The 22,448-nt window shown below is 44.8% G+C and overlaps 2 protein-coding genes across 2 annotated transcripts in view; one reads left to right on the plus strand and one right to left on the minus strand.

The window, feature by feature from the left end:
* Positions 1-11,089: 11,089 nt before the first annotated feature.
* Positions 11,090-11,926, minus strand: LOC308317033 (chymotrypsin A-like; the record flags this gene model as incomplete). Its single annotated transcript, XM_080765824.1, has 1 exon — positions 11,090-11,926. One exon carries the CDS (start codon positions 11,924-11,926, stop codon positions 11,090-11,092), a length of 837 nt encoding a protein of 278 aa, XP_080621950.1.
* A 1,944-nt stretch (positions 11,927-13,870) lies between these two features.
* LOC308317485 (alpha/beta hydrolase domain-containing protein 17B) overlaps positions 13,871-22,448 on the plus strand; it is a 29,172-nt gene continuing 20,594 nt past the window's right edge. The window contains exon 1 of the mRNA XM_080766531.1: positions 13,871-14,350. Coding sequence (XP_080622657.1) covers positions 13,878-14,350 — 473 coding nt within the window. The 5' untranslated portion in view covers positions 13,871-13,877. The remainder of the gene's footprint in view (positions 14,351-22,448) is intronic.

Genomic DNA, 22,448 nt, shown 5'->3' on the forward strand with positions numbered 1-22,448 from the left:
TGTCCGCATGTCTAGGGCCTAGGCCCCCACACAACACCCTAGAGTCTAGGGTGTCAACATGTCTAGGGCCTAGCCCCCCACACAAGGGCCTAGGCACCAGCCCCCACACAAGGGCTTGCCCAATATGGCCATGGATATTGGGCAGGATTTTGTCTTTCGTGCTCAGCCAATCAAATCATCACAAATGTCACGTTGTCCCGTGTTTTTAGTGAAGGTACCTTCACTAAAAACGCTGGGACAACAACGCTCCACACAATACCTTCTCCCTTTTGGCTCCAAAACTATGGAATCCATGAACTTCCCATTACAATCAGAACTGCAGCCTCAATCTGCCTCAATCTTTCACCGTAGTCTGAAAACCCACCTCTTCAGACTCCATCATGGCCCATAGCACTTGCCCTAGCCCCAACTACCTCACAGGTGTACGCAATGTAACATAGTATAACATACCGGTAGTATACTTTATACAGACATTATGTAGACCGCACTAGAATAGCATTTTAGACATAGCACTTTATAGTAGCCTATATACATGTATATATATGTACAGTTTCATTATATAGATATTCCACTGTTACGTTCTTAGCTTACGTATGTTTCTTACTTGTTATGTATGTGAATGTATTGCCATGCTTTTTTTGTTCTTGCTCAATCATGTAAATCGCTCTGGATTAAGAGCGTCTGCTAAATGACTAAATTGTAAATTGTCATTCCGACCAATCTTCACTTTTCTGTCCTTACGTTTATCTTCAATATACTTTGCTCAACCAATCAAATCATCGATATGCGGGTGATCATCAGCCAATGTTTGTGTTCACACAGACCTACAAAGCTGGGCATAGGAGGGTCTAGCACCCCTCAAATGTGCACAACACACCATATATAGCATTGTTGAGTTGGAACGCACGCACGCACGCACGCACGCACGCGCGCTCGTGCACGCACACACACACACACACACACACACACACACACACACACACACACACACACACACACACACACACACACACACACACACACACACACACACGATAGCACTGTTGAGTTGTCCCTCAAGGCCCTTGGATTGTGTTCTGGCCCCACAGTGCAGTGGTTAATTGTGTGAAACAGCACCACCCTGTGGTGGTACCCCATGCAGGTTTTCTTATTTCCATGATTGCCTGCCTTGTGCCTGCAATTGGATACAATATATATTTCAGCTGTGCTAGCCTGTCAGTCATGTTGGCTTTGTGGTGGACCTTTTTGTCAACATTCCATTTTTGCCACAGACATACAACATGAGTGGACAATAAATTATGCTACCAGAAATGCATAAATAGATGGCCCCCGAATGACCATAACAGGTCTGTAACTCTGAGGGTGTTCAAATGGAAAGGGTCAATTTATGACAGAGGGACAGAGGGACTGCCATTGGATTTTTTTTTATCGTTTTTTCATGTCATATGAAAGCAGGGAATCATAGCATTTTACATTTTACTTTTGACATAAAAGCAACAAAAAAGATGTACAATTGTATATCTGCAATTTTTTGAATAGCCAACATATAAATTTTGTTCTACCTCTGAGTCACCGATTCTTAAGAGTGGTCCAGGGGGTCCCCAGCTAAATGATAATTTGGAACCAAATGGACCCTTATGGGTCTGTAACAAATTTACATTGCTTTTACAATATACATTGGGGTCTCAGAGATAGAAATGCCATTAAATAGGGGTCCATAGCCTGTTGCATATCAAACTGGGGGTCCTTGAAATGAAAATGGTTGAAAGTCACTACTGTAAATATCTTCTGTTATGAGGGTCTTTGGCATATATTTTCAAATGGAGGTCTGCAGACTACGATGGACAGTGGCTGTGGTTAGTTTTCATTTAGTTTCCATTTAGTTTTCATCAGTGGAAAAAGGTCGTCTACGAACATTTATCATCTTAGTTTTAGTCGACGAAAACAACACTGATCAGCAAGAACATAAATATAGTAAAACATATTTCACTTTTTTTTTTTAAATTGGTCATTTTATCGTCTAGTCACTAGTCTACTCAGGCTTACGTGAACACAGTGGCAGTTTTTACGTCGCTTGATTCAGTATGTAAAGGACCACTTTTCAACCTATCTTCATATAATAGGTCCCCACTAATAATCATGATAAAATACCACAATCTTTTTCCTACTCTGTCTGTGTCTCATAGAAGTAAAAGTATTGGAAATTGGAAATACTCAAGTAAAGTACAAATACCTCAAAATGGTACTTTAGTACAGTACTTTAGTAAATATATACTTAGTTACTTCCCAACACTGATGACAAGACTACTATAGCAGCATTCACTTTTAAACCAGTGTTGGAAAAACAGTAGTTTACACATTACACCAACAGAGGGAGCTATAGTCACACGTAAATAGTCGGTCAGGCAGAACAGTAGATCACAGATTCTGGGACAAAGGATGATGATTTATGAATACAATAAAGCTTGAGGAGTATTAGGAATTCATTTATGTCAGGCTTTAAAGACGCTACACTGTTAATATTGGAAGTGTTTGGCTGGTATTTATAAACATTCACTGTGAATGTCAGGAGCAATTAACTGAACATGACACAATGCCCTGCATGCATAAAGTCCTTTCCTGGAAAGAATGAGGCCTGTTGAGTGCATGTGATGTGACATGATGAGCTACAATGATTTTCTGCAGTGCGTGTTGACTAACGTTAATATTTGGTGGACTGGGTTTCTGCACTGCCCCACAGACCTCCTATGAATGAGACATAGACCGAGTAGAGGAAAAAAAGGTGGTATTTTATCATGAACATTAGTGCAGGACCAATTATATGAATATATGTTGAAAAGTGAAGTGGTCCTTCCTTTTGATAATATAAATTATAATCTATCTATAAATGCACCAAGTCTCTGTCTTTCTGTCTGTACGTACCTGTGTAACTCACATAACTCGAGAACCCACCGACTTCAAATTCGACACACGTGTTCCACACCACCCTACCGGGGGTGCAGTGGCCGGTGTCGAGTCGGTCGGACCCACGGTTGTCCAGAACCGGCCCAAAAAAGCCTCTGCCCGGTGATCTGGACAGGGACCCCCTGCCCAGTGTCCATATATGGAGCTGCAGGCCTGTTCTGACATCATTCTGAAGTCTGCATAAACTTGCAGCGTCGGCCAGAAAGCCGGAAGTGCTTTGTCGACAGCCCTCTCCCTCTGCACAAGGTGGGGTGAGTGCAGCAAAGCATTATGGTCATTGTAGTCACCCAGAAAGACCCAGTGTCCATTGACATCACAAACACTTTGAAATACTAACAGTGAGACGCCTGAGGGCGAGAAGGTTATATATATTATAGGGACTTTAAGCAACGACGGCTGCGGCAGTCCGCTCCGGCAACCGGAAATGGATCAGTGCTCGATACATAAACCTGCTCTCCGTCACAGCCCTTTCTACTACGGCAGAACCTACACTTACACGTAGTGTCTACAACGCCATGGCATAACCATGTTTATTGAAATTATAGCTTTCATACATTTACACCGATTGCTCCATCACCTCTCTTATGCTGTGTAATGTGTTGGCATGCTCTGAATGAAGAAATATAACACTAAGAACTCCGGTTGAGAACTCCGGTTGAGGACACCGGCTGCCGGGCGCGGCTGCACTAATAACCTTGGGGCAGGCCCGTCTAGAATTATAAATTTGAATGGACAGGTATAAGTCAAATTGGAGACAAAAGAGGAAGGGTGGATATACGTATATAGTGAAGGATCAACGTATGGAATGTCAGAACAGGTTCTGACATACTGTATATCCATATATGGAGATCTAAGGGTTTGCAGGTCAGATGTAGAGTTTCTGCATGGCCAATGATATCAATGACATCAGGGATCTCCATATATGGGCTTAACTGTGACAGCAGGTCGCATTTACTATGACATCAGGGTCTCCACATCTCCATCCCTGATGATGTCACAAGATGTCACGAGACCTGGGCATATGGGGGCTTTCCTGGGGTGACCACCAACCAACCAACTCACTGACGGGAAATGCACAATTTAATTCCGTAGGAACCTGTCTGGTGGGACTCAATTATTTTCGCTCCTATGCCACCAAAATGTGGAACGCCCTACCAACAGTCATTAAGACATGTGAATCCCTTGACTCCTTCAAAACCGCTCTCAAAGGGCACCTACGGACGGCTCCAATTCTAAACTGGCCCCTGTAAAATCTGAATCCCCCCCCACCACCAACCCCTAGCTTTTGCCCCTCACTGTATATGTTTTTTCCCCTTTTTACCTCCTTTATGATAAATTCCTGTTCTCTTTTTATTTTTATATTATAGAAGTCTATTTGTACGTCTCTAAATGTTTTGATGAATTGAACAAGGTGGACCCTCTTGTAAACAAGTGTAATGCTTTATTGGGTCGTCCACTCACAGTTAACAGTCTTTTTTTATTGAGTTGTGCTTGAAATGTACTGTAATTCTGCAAACTGTTAATAAATATTTCAATTTTCAATCAAAGGGGTGAAGTGGCCCTTTAAAACTGCGGAGGGAAAGCCCCGCGAGGTTTCCGCCCCCCCACCCCCCTTTAAGCCAACCCCCTTGACTCCCATTGGTTCCTCCGAGCCGCCAATCAACCGCCCCCTTCCTCCCTCAATAGAGTAAAACAGCACAACTCAATACAAAAAACTGTTAACTGTGAGTGGTGGACGACCCAAAAGAAAGCATTATACTTGTTTACAAGCAACGCCAGCTTGTTCAATTCATCAGAACAGAGTCGTACAAAATAGACACTTCTATAAAGCCAGAGAACAGAACAGGAATTCATCATAAAGTAGGTCAAAAAGGGAAAAGAAACATGAATGAATGAATAGTTTATTTCGATCTTTCAGAGAGGGAGACATTACACAAAAACAGTTTACTTTTTCTTTTTTTAGGTGATCGAAAAGGCATAGGCAGAAGCTTAAAGCTTATTATAGTGCCTATATCCTTATCTCAACGTATTCCAAAGTGCTGTTGAAGATATGCATAACAATCAACATATAAACAAAACAAACAGATGCCATTTATAGAAGAATAGAAAATTAAACAAACAAAAAAAACGAGAAAAACTAAACAAAGAGGGGGGGGGGAAGACAAAAACAGACAAAGCTACAATGTTATACTTTAGTCCAACACTACATGGCATAAACATAGCTCAGCTCCCCACTGATCATTCCAGGTTATATCCATGCAATAATTCCTGTTTGAGCCTCTTTTTATATTGTTTTAGGTTGTTGCTTTGCTTTATGGGCTCAGACAAGCTGTTCCACAGCTTAACTCCATGAACAGAAACACACATGCTCTTCAAGGTTGTTCCAACACTTATTTGTTTGAAGTTTAGTTCCCCTCTCAGCTCATACCTCCCATCTCTATCCCTAAACCTTTTTTGGATATTTCCAGGAAGCAGATTATGTCTTGCTTTAAATAATAATTGTGCTGTTTTCAAATCAAAAAACTTTAATGTATGTGAATTTAGAAACAGTGAATTTGTGTTTTCATAGTAATTTACTTTATTGACTATTCTTATTGTTTTTTTCTGCAGTAAATATTTTGGCAATAGAGAGTGTATAGTGATTTAGACTCAAGGACATTTCTTGTTTTGCCCATGACATCAATATTTCTCGCTAATTTAGACCGGAAACATAATATATACAGTGAGGGGGAAAGGGGGTTTTCTGCCCCCTCAATGTCGCAACTGTGTCTCTACATGGCTCTGCCCATAGGCTCTGCCTCCCTCCAGACAACAATCTGCAATAAGTGACAGAAGAGGAAACGGCAGCATTTATATGAACAACCCTCCTCCGCTCCACACAGACACAGTCACTGCTAAACCACAACATTTTGACATTAATAATATCGGTCGACAATATAATACAGCCTTCGTTATTAATATATCGTCCCGAACAGGACCGTATGTTGAGGAAAGAAAGGCGTGCGAGACCGAGAGAGAGAGAGAGAGAGAGAAAGGGACGAAACGAAAAGACGGTGTATTTTCTTTTTGGTTCAAATTGTGTCTGGAGTCCTGGTGGACCCCCGACGGACCGACCGACCCACAGACCGACCCAAGGAGGACCGGAGGAGGAGGCGGAATATCAGCTTCATGTCCAGCCCACGGTCACGCCACTAATGCCGGCTTCACTTGACAAGACAACATACCACCACCACCCACCACAGCCAGAGAGGATATTATAATATTTGTTATGAACTGATGTTAAAGCTGATATAATCAGCTGCTAATTTTGCTTCGAGGAGGACATAGAGGAAGGAAAGGAAAGAGAGAGCAACAGCCAGAAAGAGAGATTCATCGGTACGGGCGTACGGTAGAAGAAGCAAAGACCTTCCAACCATCCGTCCAGGTAAAAAACCATCAGTTTATATTTTAAATTGTACTGTTATGTATTATCTTCTTTTACATTCATTTAACGCCGAAAGGAATATCCAAATGTTACACCTGTATTTATTTATTTATTTATTGTATTTGAATTATATGTAACCAAATGGACCGGTCCGGCGGTCCATTTGGTTACATTATGTCTCTCACTCAGAGAGATAAATGGATACACTATGAAATGCACTGGAAGCAGTTGTTCCCAAAGTGGGGTCCGGGGAACCCCAGGGGTCCTCGAGGAAGTTCCAGGGGGTCCCCAGCTAAATTATAGTTTGGAACCAAATGGACCCTTATGGGGTCTAGTAGGACCATAGTAAATAATAATAAAAACAAATCGCTGTCCAGTGTCTGCTATAATGCCTTAAATTGAAAAAGGTTTGAGAGTTTTGACCGGTTCTTAAATATCTTCTCATCAGATCCCGACATCCGTCTAGATTTGATTGAATTCAATACTACTATTAACAATTTGCAAGAGGTACAAGTTAAACCGTACAGTGGCTTAAAAAATAGGCCAGATGGCTTGTTTGTGTCCAAAGTCATCGAGACATTTAAAGGAGAATTCCATACTAGAAGGCTTTCTTATACCTTTGTAGTTGTTTCGTCCCCATGCACCAAAGAGGTCCAGGTGTTATTTGTAGTTGTTACGTCCCCACCAAAGAGGTCCAGCTGTTATTTGTATTTGTTAACTTGTTACGTCCCCACCAAAGAGGTCCAGGTGCTATTTGTAGTTGTTACGTCCCCACCAAAGAGGTCCAGGTGTTATTTTGTGCAAAAGCGCATTATTGGCTATTTCCCCCACCATAAGCCCTCAATGAATTGCATTGAATTGAATGGGGCTATGGGGTGTTGTGCTAATTCGCTTATTTCTATACCTCAAAAATTATTTTGTTTTGTATCCTCTCTTCATAATGTAAATAATATCCCAAGCGGCACAGTTTACTACTTCTTTCGATGAAAATAAGCGAACTAGCATAACACCCCATAGCCCCATTCAATTCCCATTCAATGCAATGCAATGCAATTCATTGAGGGCTTATGGTAGGGAAAATAGCCAATAAGGAGTTTTTGCACAAAAAAACACCTGGACCTCTTTGGTGGGGACATAACAACTACTAAGAAAGCATTCTAGCATGGAATTCTCCTTTAAGATTTCTTTTGGGGCCTTTGGGTTTTGCCCTTATTGATAGTGGAGAGACAGGAAACCAGAGGAGAGAGGCTGGGTGTTGACATCAGTGTTGATTTCATCGACTAAAACTATGACGAAATCTTTCCGTCGACTACCTTTTTTCACTGGCGAAAACTAAACGGAAACTAAATGAAAACTAAGCTATGATAACTAAAACTATAAGACTAAATATGTTGACAATTTCATCAACAAATAAAAACAAGATGTGTTAGGAAGGGACTAGTGGACAAGAGATCCAGTATAAGTCATTTTACACTTGGTTGCATGCTGAAAATAGCCGATCTGCAACGCGTCGTGTAGAGCTTGTAGATGGTCTATTTTTAGCAAGTGTAAAAACAGTCATTACGACGGCATCAAGGCCCGGCAAAAGAGACTAAAACTAGACTAACACTAGTCACATTCCAGGTGACTAAAATGTGACTAAAACTAAATACTAAACTAAATTTTAATGTGGCTAGCGATTCAGGGGCTGGAGCCAGGCTAAGGGACCCCCCCATAAGAGAATACTTTTACGGCTCTAGCAGTGATTCTTAACCCGTTTAATTTCAAGGACTCCCAGTTTGACATGCATTAGTCTACGGACCCCCCCATTTAATGTTATACAAATGGAACTGGTTCCATTTGTACACTCGGCAGTTACAGACCCATAAGGGTCCATTTGGTTACAAACTATCATGTAGCTGGGGACACCCTGGAACTCTCTCAACGACCCCTGGGGGTCCCCGGACCCCACTTTGAAAACCACTGGCCTAGAGAAGCCTTGTCTACAGGACCGGTTTGAAAACTGCAGACAGGTGCACTTTTATGCTGCTAGTGTTGTCTTCTTGGCCACAGCAAGGTCATCTCAATGATGTCTACCCATTTAGACCTGAGGACGATTCTACAAAATGTCTTCTAAATCCTGACAGTTTTCTTGAAGAACCCCATGTTTCTATGTCAGTCGTTTTTCAATTTTTTTCATGTCAAGGACCCCCAAAAATATATGTATTTGGCCGCCGACCCCCATCTGAAAATATGTAGTTCCAGGGACCCCCCTTAGAAGCAAAGATTTGAGTTAAAAAAAACGTTCGCTCTGAAAGAATATATATTGAAAGATTTGCGCCACGTTTTCACGATTTTTCAAAAATAGCAGATCTACAAGCTCGTAGCGCGGCACTCGGTGCCGCACTGAGCTTGTAGATCTGCAGAACCCCGCAGAGAATTTCATAGCTATTTTTAGTCTGCATTCTTAGGCCAAGAGATTGGAGGATTATGGCTTATGTTTTTGGTGAAATAAACGGCCCGCTCAATTAATTTAGCCGCTACGTTCATTTATTATATTAATTTGCTGCAGTTTAACGCTTAAGAGATCAGGCCTCATCCGACTGAGTTATTTGGCTGGCCTGGTTTGATTGATCGACCACTTTCCAGCCTATATCCAAAGATAATAGAAAATGCAGCGCTTTATTTACCTGACAAGTTACAGTTCTATAATGGAAGCGATCGTTTTTAATCTTGTTTAAAAAAAAATCACTCCCGTGTGAAGTGAGGGGCGCTCTCATCATTATACATCATCATACATCATCTCATGAACAACTGATTTATGCTGATTGGTTAGCCGATTTGCTCGTCTACACATATGACATGAATGTTCCCTTCATTGTCGGTGGCATTTAATTGTTTGTGTTGCCACCAATTTACGTCATATTTGTGGCACATCCCCTTTCATCGTCAATGGCAAACATAAGCCGTGTGGGGACAAAAGCTGTGTATAGGAGAGGCTAGCACCCCCCCCCCCCTATACACATAGGACACCTTCTGACACACTGGAGCGGGCTGGCCAGCTTGATCAGGGGGAGGGGCTGGCTGGCCGCCCCACAAAAAAAAAAAGTTGGGGGGAAAAAAAATATCACACCCGAGTGAAGTGAGCAGTGCCTTTCATCACAATGATGATGTCAACAACATGACGTCACAGACATTCCGTGCTGAAACGGACGGACAGACAAACACTGTGCATTGGAGCGGCTGCTGCACTGCTCAAAAACAACAACAAAAGAAGGACATTATGTCAAGTGGAGGGTGGAGGTGCTACACCCTAGCATCTTCAGTCGCTGCTGATTTTGCTGCATCAGTCATTTGATGGTGTGGCTTTTCATTTTGCTGCCTGACAGGGTTAGGGCAGGGCCTGTTGCTCCCAAGGTCTGCATGACTATGATGTCTGCCTGCATGGTCCCTGGGTCCTCTGAGGGTCCTCGGGTCCTCTGAGGGTCCCTGGGTCCTCTGAGGGGTCCTCTGAGGGGTCCCTGGGTCCTCTGAGGGTCCCTCTGAGGGTCCCTGGGTCCTCTGAGGGGTCCTCTGAGGGTCCCTGGGTCCTCTGAGGGTCCCTGGGTCCTCTGTGAGGTCCTCTGTGCGCCCTCCAGCATCTCTCCAGTCATTGCAGGGAGGAGAGGTGTTCATCGGGGGCGGGGCGGTGCTCTAGTGAGCCCTCCAACCTGGAACTGAAGACATTCATTTGAGACACAGATGGCTAACTAAAATGTTTAATGGACACTTTTTGATTTTCACTTTTTTTATTTTCAATTGTTTTTTTACTTGCGCAAGCAGAGCGCGCAAGTAATCATTTCGCTTGGTCTCTTCGAAGTGAAGCCAAGTTTTCTTCAACCGTAAGTCTGTGCCTGGTTTGCTGGGACTAGTTACAAGTTACAAGTTACAACATTACGTCATATACACACCATGTACTCTGGTCCCAGTTCTCAACGATGACGTAATGTTGTAACTGGTCCCAGCAAACCAGGCACAAACCTACGGTTGAAAAAAACTTGGCTTCACTTTTTGGAACCAAGTAACCACAGTATACTGCTAATCAAATTACAACTACATACTCTACGCACTCTTACGTCATCACTGAGAGCTAGTCATACACCGTAAGTGTATGCCTGGTTTGCTGGGACTAGTTACAAGTTACAACATTACGTCATATACACACCATGTACTCTGGTCCCAGTTCTCAACGATGACGTAATGTTGTAACTGGTCCCAGCAAACCAGGCACAGACTTACGGTTGAAAAAAACTTGTCTTCACTTTTTGGAACCAAGTAACCACAGTATACTGCTAATCAAATTACAACTACATACTCTGTATGTAGTTGTCAAAAAGTTAACCATTAAGCTTAACGTCGTTGTAGTATATAACTAACTAAACCAAACAGAACTTTAGGATAAAGGACAGAAATCCAAACCATTTCAGAGAAGAGAATTTTTCTACAGAACTGACTACGCAGACTACTTTCTCTCTCGAAAGTACTTGCGCGCTCTGCTTGCGCACTAGTAGGCCATTTATGGCCTACTAGTGTGCAACAAGCAAGTATGCACTCGGCAGAGTGCAGTTCTAGTTATTATTATTATTATTACATTTTTTGACGTTCCCTTTATGAAATCGCCCTACTAATTTGGGGCGTTGAATCAGTTTAAAGTCGCTGTTTGAGCGTGACAACGCTGACTAGCTAGTTGGCGGCGATGGTCTGGTCTATCCAGGCGCGCAGCTCAGTGATGCGGGCGTATACACCAGGTGAGAAGACTTTGCACCGTCCACTGCCCCAGCTGACGACACCAACCAGCGTCCAGGCCTCGTCCTTCTGGCAGACGAGCGGCCCGCCAGAGTCCCCAAAGCAGGAGGATGCTCCGGCGCCCCCGGCACAGATCATCTGCTCCTTGATCCTGTCGCCCCAGTGTTCCTTGCACTGCTCTTTGGTGAGGAGGGGGAGGGCAGCCTGCTGGAGCAGGTCAGGTTCAGAGGTGGCTGTCCAGCCCCATCCAGAAGTCACGCACATCATTCCACCGGTGAAGTTGTCACTCGTCTCGGCCAGACACACGGGGGACACGTGGTCGCTCAGCTGGACCGGTCTGGTCAGCTTGATCAGCTGGACGTCATTGTTCATGGGAGGGCAGTCGAAGCGGGGGTGCTCGAACACCTGTCCAACCTCCATGACCTGGGCGTCCTCTGCTTCGGAGGAGAGGCTGTGCTGACCCAGGACCACAAGGGTGTGGTTCGGACAGACACGGCAGTGGGCGGCGGTCAGAACCCAACTCTCGTTGATCAGAGATCCTCCACAGTCGTGGTAGCCCCGGTTCTGGATTGAAGCTTGCCAGGGCCAACTATGAGCAACAGCCTCCTCTCCATTAACAATTCGACCCGTCAGACCCGTTATGACGGGAGTAATGGCAGGAAACCCACAGCTGTGGGCGGCACCAGCACTTAGACTGGCTAGGCAGAGGATGGCCACAAACAGGAAGTCCATGCCCCAAGATCCTCCAGTAGTCTTACTGGCGTCTTTTCTCATAATTAAATTCCTTAGTGGGTGAAGGTTGAAGTCACTTGGATGATGGTTGAAGTCACTACAGTCGAGGTTAACACTGAATTCCAACTCGACTCAAGCTGTGGCCTTCGACTCTTTATATAACGAGCTACGTGACCCGCACACCTACGTCACACCACCCACCCACTGAGGAGATGCTAATAACCCATTTTGACCTGAGAAAAGATTCTACAAATGTCTTCTAAATCCTGACAGTTTTCTGAAAAACCTCATGTTTCTATGTCAGTGGTTCTCAAAATATTTCATGTCAAGGACCCCCAGAATTCTATGAAATTGGCCTTCCGACCCCATCTGAAAATATGTTGTGCCAGGGACCCCCGCTCCCCCACTCCCCCCCCCCCAGAAGCAAAGTATATATATAAATATATTCAAAGATTTGCGCCACATTTTCACGATTTTTGAAAAATCGTAGCGATTTTACAAGCTCGAAGCGCGGCACCGAGCTTGTAGATCTGTTATTGTTCAACAGCTAAAGTAGAACAGAATGGTTAAAACATCAAAAGGGGTTCGTTCCCCCGTCCAGAATGGATTAAGAGTGGATAATGTCTGAGTGAATGGGAAGGAAACCCAGACTGAAGCAGCCTCAGGCCTCAGGCCTGCTCTGCTCGTCAACATCCAAAGGTTTGATTTATAAACGTTCGCTCTGAAAGAATATATATTCAAAGCATTTGCGCCACATTTTTAAGACTGCAAGGCTCGAGAAAATAGCAGATCTACAAGCTCATAGCGCGCCACCGAGTGGCGCGCTACGATCTTGTATAGGTCTGCTATTTTAGAAAAATCGAAGAACGACTGACATAGAAACGTATAGTTTTTTCAGAAAACTGTCGGGATGTAGAATCTGATCTCGGGTCAAAATGTCTCGCAAACAGAGACGCTCTCAGGAGCACTACTGTTGATGCTAAACACAGACATACCACAGTAGCTTGTGGCTTCACCTCATGTGATCGATCAGCAGACCATGCCGAAAACACTCATTTGGGATTCCACTCAACAGTCTCTTGTTCTGCTTTTATTTATTTTTTATTCTTTGAGGGTGCGCTCGCCCCTCCTATATTGAGCTATAGTCCCATTGACAATGAATGGAGAGTTTACGAGTTTATGTGGAAGAGAAAAATCTATTTTTGCCCTACTGTATATTATACACAATGATGAAATTCCCATTGACGATGTACTGTATGTGTGTCTGGGCGAATGATGATGATGATGTACGATGATAAGAGCGCCCCTCACTTCACACGGGTGTGATTTTGTGTACGTTGCACAGTATGTGTGACTAAAACTAAATGGAAACTATTCAAAAGACTATGACTAAAATCAAAATAAATTTGCTGTCAAAAAACGTTTTTTGTGTTCTCTCTTCATCAGGTTCTTGAGTATGACGACTATACCCTTTTTCACGGACGAAAACTAAATGGAAACCAAATGAAAACTAAGCTACGATGACTGAAAATATAAGACTAAACATCTCGATCTCGAGTTTTGCACAAAAAACACTCCTTGGGAGGAAAACAGCCATAGCTGTCATCACAAATGTGATGAGGTCAGCACATTTGGGATATGGCCGTGTTTTTGTGTTTTCTGTGCAAAACTAATGCTTGGAATGGATTCAGAATCATGAAAACCCCCTAGTTTCATGTCACATGCTACTTAAAGAATGTTGACATTTTGACTTTTTTTGCCTTATATCATTCTAATATCCCAAATTTCCCACGGGAGTTGAATTTCAATCTCTTAGTACATGTTATTAGACACCGTTTAGAAACACATTGGTGAAGATATGTCTTGGTAACGATTTAGTTCCCAGATTGGTCAAATACAAAAAATACCCTTAACTAACAGAGCTGTGCGTCTTCTCCTCCAGCAGGTGCTTTGAGAGGAGGAGGAGGAGGAGGAGGAGGAGGTCGTTAGCAGGATGAACCACCTGTCGCTGAGCGAGCTGTGCTGCCTGTTCTGCTGCCCTCCGTTCCCCAGCCGCATCGCCTCCAAGCTGGCCTTCCTGCCGCCGGAGCCCACCTACAGCCTGATGAGCGACGACAGCGGCGGCGGCGGCCGCTGGACGCTGCACCTGAGCGAGCGCGCCGACTGGCAGTACTCGGCGCGCGAGCGCGACGCCATCGAGTGCTTCGTGACGCGCACGGCGCGCGGCAACCGCATCGCCTGCATGTTCGTGCGCTGCGCGCCGGCCGCGCGCTACACGCTGCTGTTCTCGCACGGCAACGCGGTGGACCTGGGCCAGATGAGCAGCTTCTACATCGGCCTGGGCTCGCGCATCAACTGCAACGTGTTCTCCTACGACTACTCGGGCTACGGCGCGAGCAGCGGGAAGCCCTCGGAGAAGAACCTGTACGCCGACGTGGACGCGGCCTGGCACGCGCTGCGGACGCGGTGAGTACAAGAGCACTGACCACGGTACGACGGAACACGTGTTGCATTGTGGGGGTTTGAGCTGACAGGACCCTATGTTGATGTCAATTCAATGAAGTGGAGAGAGAAGTACTACCGTAGCAGACAACCCGCAGCACTCCAGGTTCAAAGAAAATCCTTAAAAAGGTGCAAGGCTCGAAAATATAAGTTGAGATGAAAATGCCAGCACTCATTATATGTCCTTTTACATGACTTTATTTACCTCTGGCCTGTCTGGCCTTCCTCAGCGTTTGTCAGACACTGAGGAAGGCCAGACAGGCCGAAACGCGTACGTTTTCAGTCTCAGAGGTTAATAAAGTCATGTAAAAGGAAGGACATATAATGAGTGCTGGCATTTTCTTCATCTCAATTCAATGAAGTCGCCTTTAACTCTATCTCTACCACTAGCTGTTAGCATAAACCCCAGTTCCCAGCGCCTTTAACTCTATCTCTACCACTAGCTGTTAGCATAAACCTAAACCCCAGTTCCCAGCGCCAGCATACGCGTTGACTTTGGCAGACGGAGCGTGTTCTCTGTCTGCCATGAACTCAGGATGGCCAGACCGTTCCGTGACATTTAGACACAGACACACGCAGTTGATCTTTTACGGTGATTTGAGAGCACCGCTGCCGCGCAACTCTCGCTTCAAATGTCAATATCGATTGAATTCTCACATGATTCTAGCTATTTCCATGAAAATGTTTATTGTGTAGTAGTTGCTGAACATTCCTGCATTCAAAATGTGGCACCATTCGCAGTAGCAGATCTACAAGCTCATAGCGTGCCACCGAGTGGCGCACTACGAGCTTGTAGGTCTGCTATATTTGAAAAACCAATGAACCACTGGCACAGAAACATACCCTTTTCAGAAAACAGTCAGGATCTAGAAGACATTTTTAGAATCTGATCTCAGGTCAAAATGGGTTAAAGTTGTCGGCAAGTCATCTGATCGTTATGTAGCCTTTTTTTTTTTTTTTAATAATCGACTGTCATATCGTTGTGGCTTTCACACTAAACGATTGATAGCCGACTACTGCAACTATAGGCGTCACACACTGCAAGAGCTCACCGAGATGTGATCCAGACCCCATATATGCTACACCTCATTTGTTTGGTATTCCAATTCATTTTGACATTTCACGCACATGCAGGATGACGTGATACAAGTGATACACGTGCAGGATGACGTGATACAAGTGATACACGTGCAGGATGACGTGATACAAGTGATACACGTGCAGGATGACGTGATACAAGTGATACACGTGCAGGATGACGTGATACAAGTGCGAGACCGACACAGGACGCCCCCCCCCCCCTCTCTCTCTTGGGAGTTTTGTCGGCGAGTGCCCCTTTATAATCGGAGCAAATATGGTGCAGTGTGTGTGTGTGTGTGTATTAATGGATGAACAGTGTGTGTGTATACAGTGTGTGTGTATTAATGGATGAACGGACGGACGGATGTACGGAAGAGAGATTAATAGAGTGTGTGTGTGTGTGTGTGTGTGTGTGTGTGTGTGTGTGTGTGTGTGTGTGTGTGTGTGTGTGTGTGTGTGTGTGTGTGTGTGTGTGTGTGTGTGTGTGTGTGTGTGTGTGTGTGTGTGCACGGGCTCTCATCTGTTGGCTCTGCTGGGGGGAGGGGGGGGGGGAATCTGCTTCCCACACACACACACTCTACAAATACACATGGTGTTTGTCCACCCACCTGCCTATCTTCCATTCTCTCTTCCTCATTCTTCTATGTTTCCATCTTTATGTCACTCCATCGATCCACCATCACTATATACGCCTTCCTCCTCTTATCCACAACGCCACAACATGTCCCCACAAGTATAATAACATCCTCCTCTTATCCACAACGCCACAACATGTCCCCACAAGTATAATAACATCCTCCTCTTATCCACAACGCCACAACATGTCCCCACAAGTATAATAACATCCTCCTCTTATCCACAACATGTCCCCACAAGTATAATAACATCCTCCTCTTATCCACAACGCCACAACATGTCCCCACAAGTATAATAACATCCTCCTCTTATCCACAACGCCACAACATGTCCCCACAAGTATAATAACATCCTCCTCTTATCCACAACGCCACAACATGTCCCCACAAGTAAAATAACATCCTCCTCTTATCCACAACGCCACAACATGTCCCCACAAGTATAATAACATCCTCCTCTTATCCACAACGCCACAACATGTCCCCACAAGTATAATAACATCCTCCTCTTATCCACAACGCCACAACATGTCCCCACAAGTATAATAACATCCTCCTCTTATCCACAACGCCACAACATGTCCCCACAAGTATAATAACATCCTCCTCTTATCCACAACATGTCCCTACAAGTATAATAACACCCTCCTCTTATCCACAACGCCACAACATGTCCCCACAAGTATAATAACATCCTCCTCTTATCCACAACGCCACAACATGTCCCCACAAGTATAATAACACCCTCCTCTTATCCACAACGCCACAACATGTCCCCACAAGTATAATAACATTAGGGGACCATAGATTGAGTGAATTGAATTTGAGATGGCACCAGAATTCGGCACCAGCATGTCCATTTGGCTTCAACGCTACCGGGCGGAGCGTGAAGCTCTATATGGTCACCTCATAGCTGTCAATATTGCATGCAATGTCGCATGGCTGTGTTGCTGGAACACATACACAGCATGGCTGTGTTGCTGGAACACATACACAGCATGGCTGTGTTGCTGGAACACATACACAGCATGGCTGTGTTGCTGGAACACATACACAGCATGGCTGTGTTGCTAGGAACACATACACAGCATGGCTGTGTTGCTGGAACACATACACAGCTTGGCTGTGTTGCTGGAACACATACACAGCATGGCTGTGTTGCTGGAACAAATACACAGCATGGCTGTGTTGCTGGAACACATACACAGACAGCATGGCTGTGTTGCTGGAACACATACACAGCTTGGCTGTGTTGCTGGAACACATACACAGCATGGCTGTGTTGCTGGAACACATACACAGCATGGCTGTGTTGCTGGAACACATACACAGACAGCATGGCTGTGTTGCTGGAACACATACACAGCTTGGCTGTGTTGCTAGGAACACATACACAGCATGGCTGTGTTGCTGGAACACATACACAGCATGGCTGTGTTGCTGGAACACATACACAGACAGCATGGCTGTGTTGCTGGAACACATACACAGCTTGGCTGTGTTGCTGGAACACATACACAGCATGGCTGTGTTGCTGGAACACATACACAGCTTGGCTGTGTTGCTGGAACACATACACAGCATGGCTGTGTTGCTGGAACACATACACAGACAGCATGGCTGTGTTGCTGGAACACATACACAGCTTGGCTGTGTTGCTGGAACACATACACAGCATGGCTGTGTTGCTGGAACACATACACAGCATGGCTGTGTTGCTGGAACACATACACAGCATGGCTGTGTTGCTGGAACACAGCCATGCGATGTCTCATGGAACACATACACAGCATGGCTGTGTTGCTGGAACACATACACAGCATGGCTGTGTTGCTGGAACACATACACAGACAGCATGGCTGTGTTGCTGGAACACATACACAGACAGCATGGCTGTGTTGCTGGAACACATACACAGCATGGCTGTGTTGCTGGAACACAGCCATGCGATGTCTCATGGAACACATACACAGCTTGACGTCGGGACAGTTACTGCCTCCATCGGGCGGTCGTTAAAGTTGATCGTTGGATAGCGTTTCTCTCTCTTGTCATTTCCTCGTTTTTCTAGTTTTATTTAAATAACGTAATAATGCACACATTTATCTGCCCAGTGCATAGCCTATACTGTATACTGCAGGAGGCCTCGTTCGTTGTGCGACAAAGTATTCAATGGGGACGTGTTGTGGAACGGTTTTTCCCCGCTTCTTTTCGGGACCGGAAGTTCAACGATGGTATATTTGAATTTGCTGAAAAGGTGTCGTCAAAATGGGTCCATTAATTTTTTTACTGTCTATGAGACACAAACACACACACACACACACACGCACGCACACACACACACACACACACACACACACACACACACACACACTGTACCCTGTTCTAGAAGGCTGGGCCCTTTGGCGCCACACAGCAGAAATGAGGGCAGAGTGTCTCAGACAAAAAGAGTCTTTTCATGCGAGGCGTCATGATCTGACTGAGCATTTGCCTTTTCTATTTTTAGCTCCTCTAGCAGCGGGGACTCTTAACCCGTTCTGACCTGAGATCAGATTCATACGAGGTTTCCACTGGACACACACTGGTCTGATTAACCCATTCTGACCTGAGATCAGATTTAAAAAAATGTCAGTCGTTCTTCGATTTTTCAAAAATAGCAGACCTACAAGCTCGTAGCGCGCCACTCGGTGGCGCGCTATGAGCTTGTAGATCTGCTATTTTTCAATAGCTATAAGCATAACATGATGCTAACACCAAAACGGGTTCCCGGTCAGAATGGGTTAACCCGTTTTGGGCTTTAGCTATTTAAAAATAGCAGACCTACAAGCTCAGTGCCGCGCTACGAGCTTGTAGGTCTGCTATTTTTGAAATATTTTTTTTTTCATAATGTTGCACAAGAGTACCGCTTACGTTTCAGCCGTCGGAAATCGGGTTCGCTTGTTTATAAAAGGATAGTTTACAGGAATTTAAGCACTTTATACCAGGAGCTCAACGAAAAGACGTGTACCTAGCTCAGAGCCATAACCACGCCCCCTATTTTTGAAATATCGTGAAAAGTGTGGCGCAAATCTTTGAATATATATTCTTTCAGAGCGAACGTCTTTAACTCAAACATTTGCTTCTGGGGAGTCCCTGGAACAACATATTTTCCAGGGATTTCTCAAGCCTTGAGACTTGAGAAAGCCCGGAGGGGGCGAAACGTTGTTATATTTAGGTTGAGATAAAAAAAGACAGGGAGCAGATCTTATATATTGTGTGCAGAGTGACATTCCACTTTTTTCTTCATTCAGTCATTTCTCTGGTCCAGCACCGTATTCTGGAACTGGGATGTGCATATCATTTTCCTTCTTTACATATGATATGTGATTTTACCATAATCACAGTAATAATCCCTGGAACAAGATATTTTCAGATGGGGGTCCGCGGCCAAATACAGATAATTCTGGTGGTCCTTGACATGAAAAGGGTTGAGTACCACTGACATAGAAACATGGGTTTAAAAAGGTTGAGTACCACTGACATAGAAACATGGGTTTTTCAGAAAACCGTCATGATTTTGTAGAACCGAACATGGGTCTAAATGGGTTGAGTACGCGGGGTCGACAACATTTCAGAGCACTTGAGATTATGGGAAAGAGGCGAGGAAACGAGTGCAAGCAGGTTGGAATGGGTGGAGAAAAGTCTCGGGTGTGATAGGAAAGTATATCAGCAAGAATGAAAGGGGAGGTGTACCTCAGACCTTTGACATGCATTAGGCTACGGACCCCCATTTAATGGCATTTCTATCTCGGGGACCCCCGATTTATATTGTAAAATCAATGTTATTTTAACTCTGAGAGTGTACAAATGGAACCAAATGGACCCTAACGGGGACGGGTTCCATTTGTACACTCTCAGAGTTACAGACCCATAAGGGTCCATTTGGTTTCTAACTATCATTTAGCTGGGTACCCCCTGGAACTCCCTCAAGGACCCCTGGGGGTCCCCGGACCCCACTTTTGGAACCACTGGTTTAGAGACAGTCGCACTGAGGAAAAGACAGCCTGGAAGCAGAGCTGGAGGTCTAGCAGACTAAGTTGTGGTTTTCTCTGGGAGTAACGAGGACGGAGATAGGATCAGGAACGAGGGACAGCACGTGTCAGATGTTTTGGAGATAAAGCCAAGAGAGGCCAGACTGAGATGGTTTGGATCCGTGCAGAGGAGGAGGGATAGTGAGTACATATCAGAGGAGGAGGGATAGTGAGTACATATCAGAGGAGGAGGGATAGTGAGTACATATCAGAGGAGGAGGGATAGTGAGTACATATCAGAGGAGGAGGGATAGTGAGTACATATCAGAGGAGGAGGGATAGTGAGTACATATCAGAGGAGGAGGGATAGTGAGTACATATCAGAGGAGGAGGGATAGTGAGTACATATCAGAGGAGGAGGGATAGTGAGTACATATCAGAGGAGGAGGGATAGTGAGTACATATCAGAGGAGGAGGGATAGTGAGTACATATCAGAGGAGGAGGGATAGTGAGTACATATCAGAGGAGGAGGGATAGTGAGTACATATCAGAGGAGGAGGGATAGTGAGTACATATCAGAGGAGGAGGGATAGTGAGTACATATCAGAGGAGGAGGGATAGTGAGTACATATCAGAGGAGGAGGGATAGTGAGTACATATCAGAGGAGGAGGGATAGTGAGTACATATCAGAGGAGGAGGAGGGATAGTGAGTACATATTGGTAGAAGGATGTTGAGGTTGGAGGAAGACCAAAGAGAAGATTGATGCATGTAGTGAAAAGAGGACATGAAGCTATAGTTGGTGTGAGAGAAGAGGAGGCAGAGAACAGGGTGAGATGGAGGCAGAGGACAGGGTGAGATGGAGGCAGAGGACAGGGTGAGATGGAGGCAGAGGACAGGGTGAGATGGAGGCAGAGGACAGGGTGAGATGGAGGCAGAGGACAGGGTGAGATGGAGGCAGAGGACAGGGTGAGATGGAGGCAGAGGACAGGGTGAGATGGAGGCAGAGGACAGGGTGAGATGGAGGCAGAGGACAGGGTGAGATGGAGGCAGAGGACAGGGTGAGATGGAGGCAGAGGACAGGGTGAGATGGAGGCAGAGGACAGGGTGAGATGGAGGCAGAGGACAGGGTGAGATGGAGGCAGAGGACAGGGTGAGATGGAGGACTCACTGTGGTGGAAAAGAAGACCAGATCACGGTCGTGCCTGCATGGGGTCCCGAACTCTCTCACTTTGAGAAGCACTGGTGTGTGTGTGTGTGTGTGTGTGTGTGTGTGTGTGTGTGTGTGTGTGTGTGTGTGTGTATATATACATATATAACGCTCTTTACATGTGTGCATTTCAGTAGGTTCCGCTGAAGCCGCTGACATGAAGTGACGCATCACTGAGTAAACATTACACTAGTGTACAGATATACTGCCATGTTAGTCATTGCATTCCTCAGCTGCCATTATCCGTAATGGGTTTCGGGGGCCTTGCCTTCTGTCATTAGTCATTACGTCCACTCCACCGTTTGCTAGACGGGAACCCCTTTTGGTGTTTTGAGCATTCTCTTCTACTTTAGCTAGTGAAAAATAGCAGATCTACAAGCTCATAGCGCGCCACCGAGTGGCACGCTACAAGCTTGTAGGTCTGCTATTTTTTTAAAGTCGTGAAAATGTGGTGCAAGTCTTTGAAACATTTTGAAACATTTTAAACTAAAATATTGGCTTATGAAATGGGTTAGTTTCATTAAGCGTTTCATCCCTTACTCATGTGCCCCCTCCTCTTTAAGCATATTATTTCTCACAAGTCTTCTCAGTCACATGGACCATATCTAATGTGTGAGATAAAAGCCCAAAGTCATACTGTTGGTATCAATAGTGGGGAAAGTACACACATTTTTGAGGGGCGCCAGCCCCTCCTATATTCAGCTATAGTGTATAGATTTCGTCTTACATTCCCATTGACAATGAATGTAGAATTTACGTCATACAAGCAAATAGGCTGATTATTATTATTCTTTGCTTATTTTGTTGTGGTTAAACGTGTCTGTGGGTTTTATAAATATCGAACCGGTAAACAAATATGTGCAAGAGCTGAAGAAGAGGGGGTGATCCGAGCATTCGAAAAAGTATAAAAAGGGTGAATATTAAATCACTGTACTATTAATAGTACAAATAAAGTCAAAACGTATTAATAAAGTCAAAAAACGCCATCATGTTTGGACTCCCAAAAGGAGTCTTCATCGAGTATCAGTTTGGACATACAAGGTTTCCACTGAACATCAAAGATTAGCTTATTGTGAACAGACTATGTGTTTAATGCTTTTATATCGGCCGACCGGTTGTACGAGTCCAGC

This window comes from Protomyctophum bolini, assembly GCF_963924005.1.
Source record: "Protomyctophum bolini genome assembly, chromosome: 6".
NCBI lineage: Eukaryota > Metazoa > Chordata > Actinopteri > Myctophiformes > Myctophidae > Protomyctophum > Protomyctophum bolini.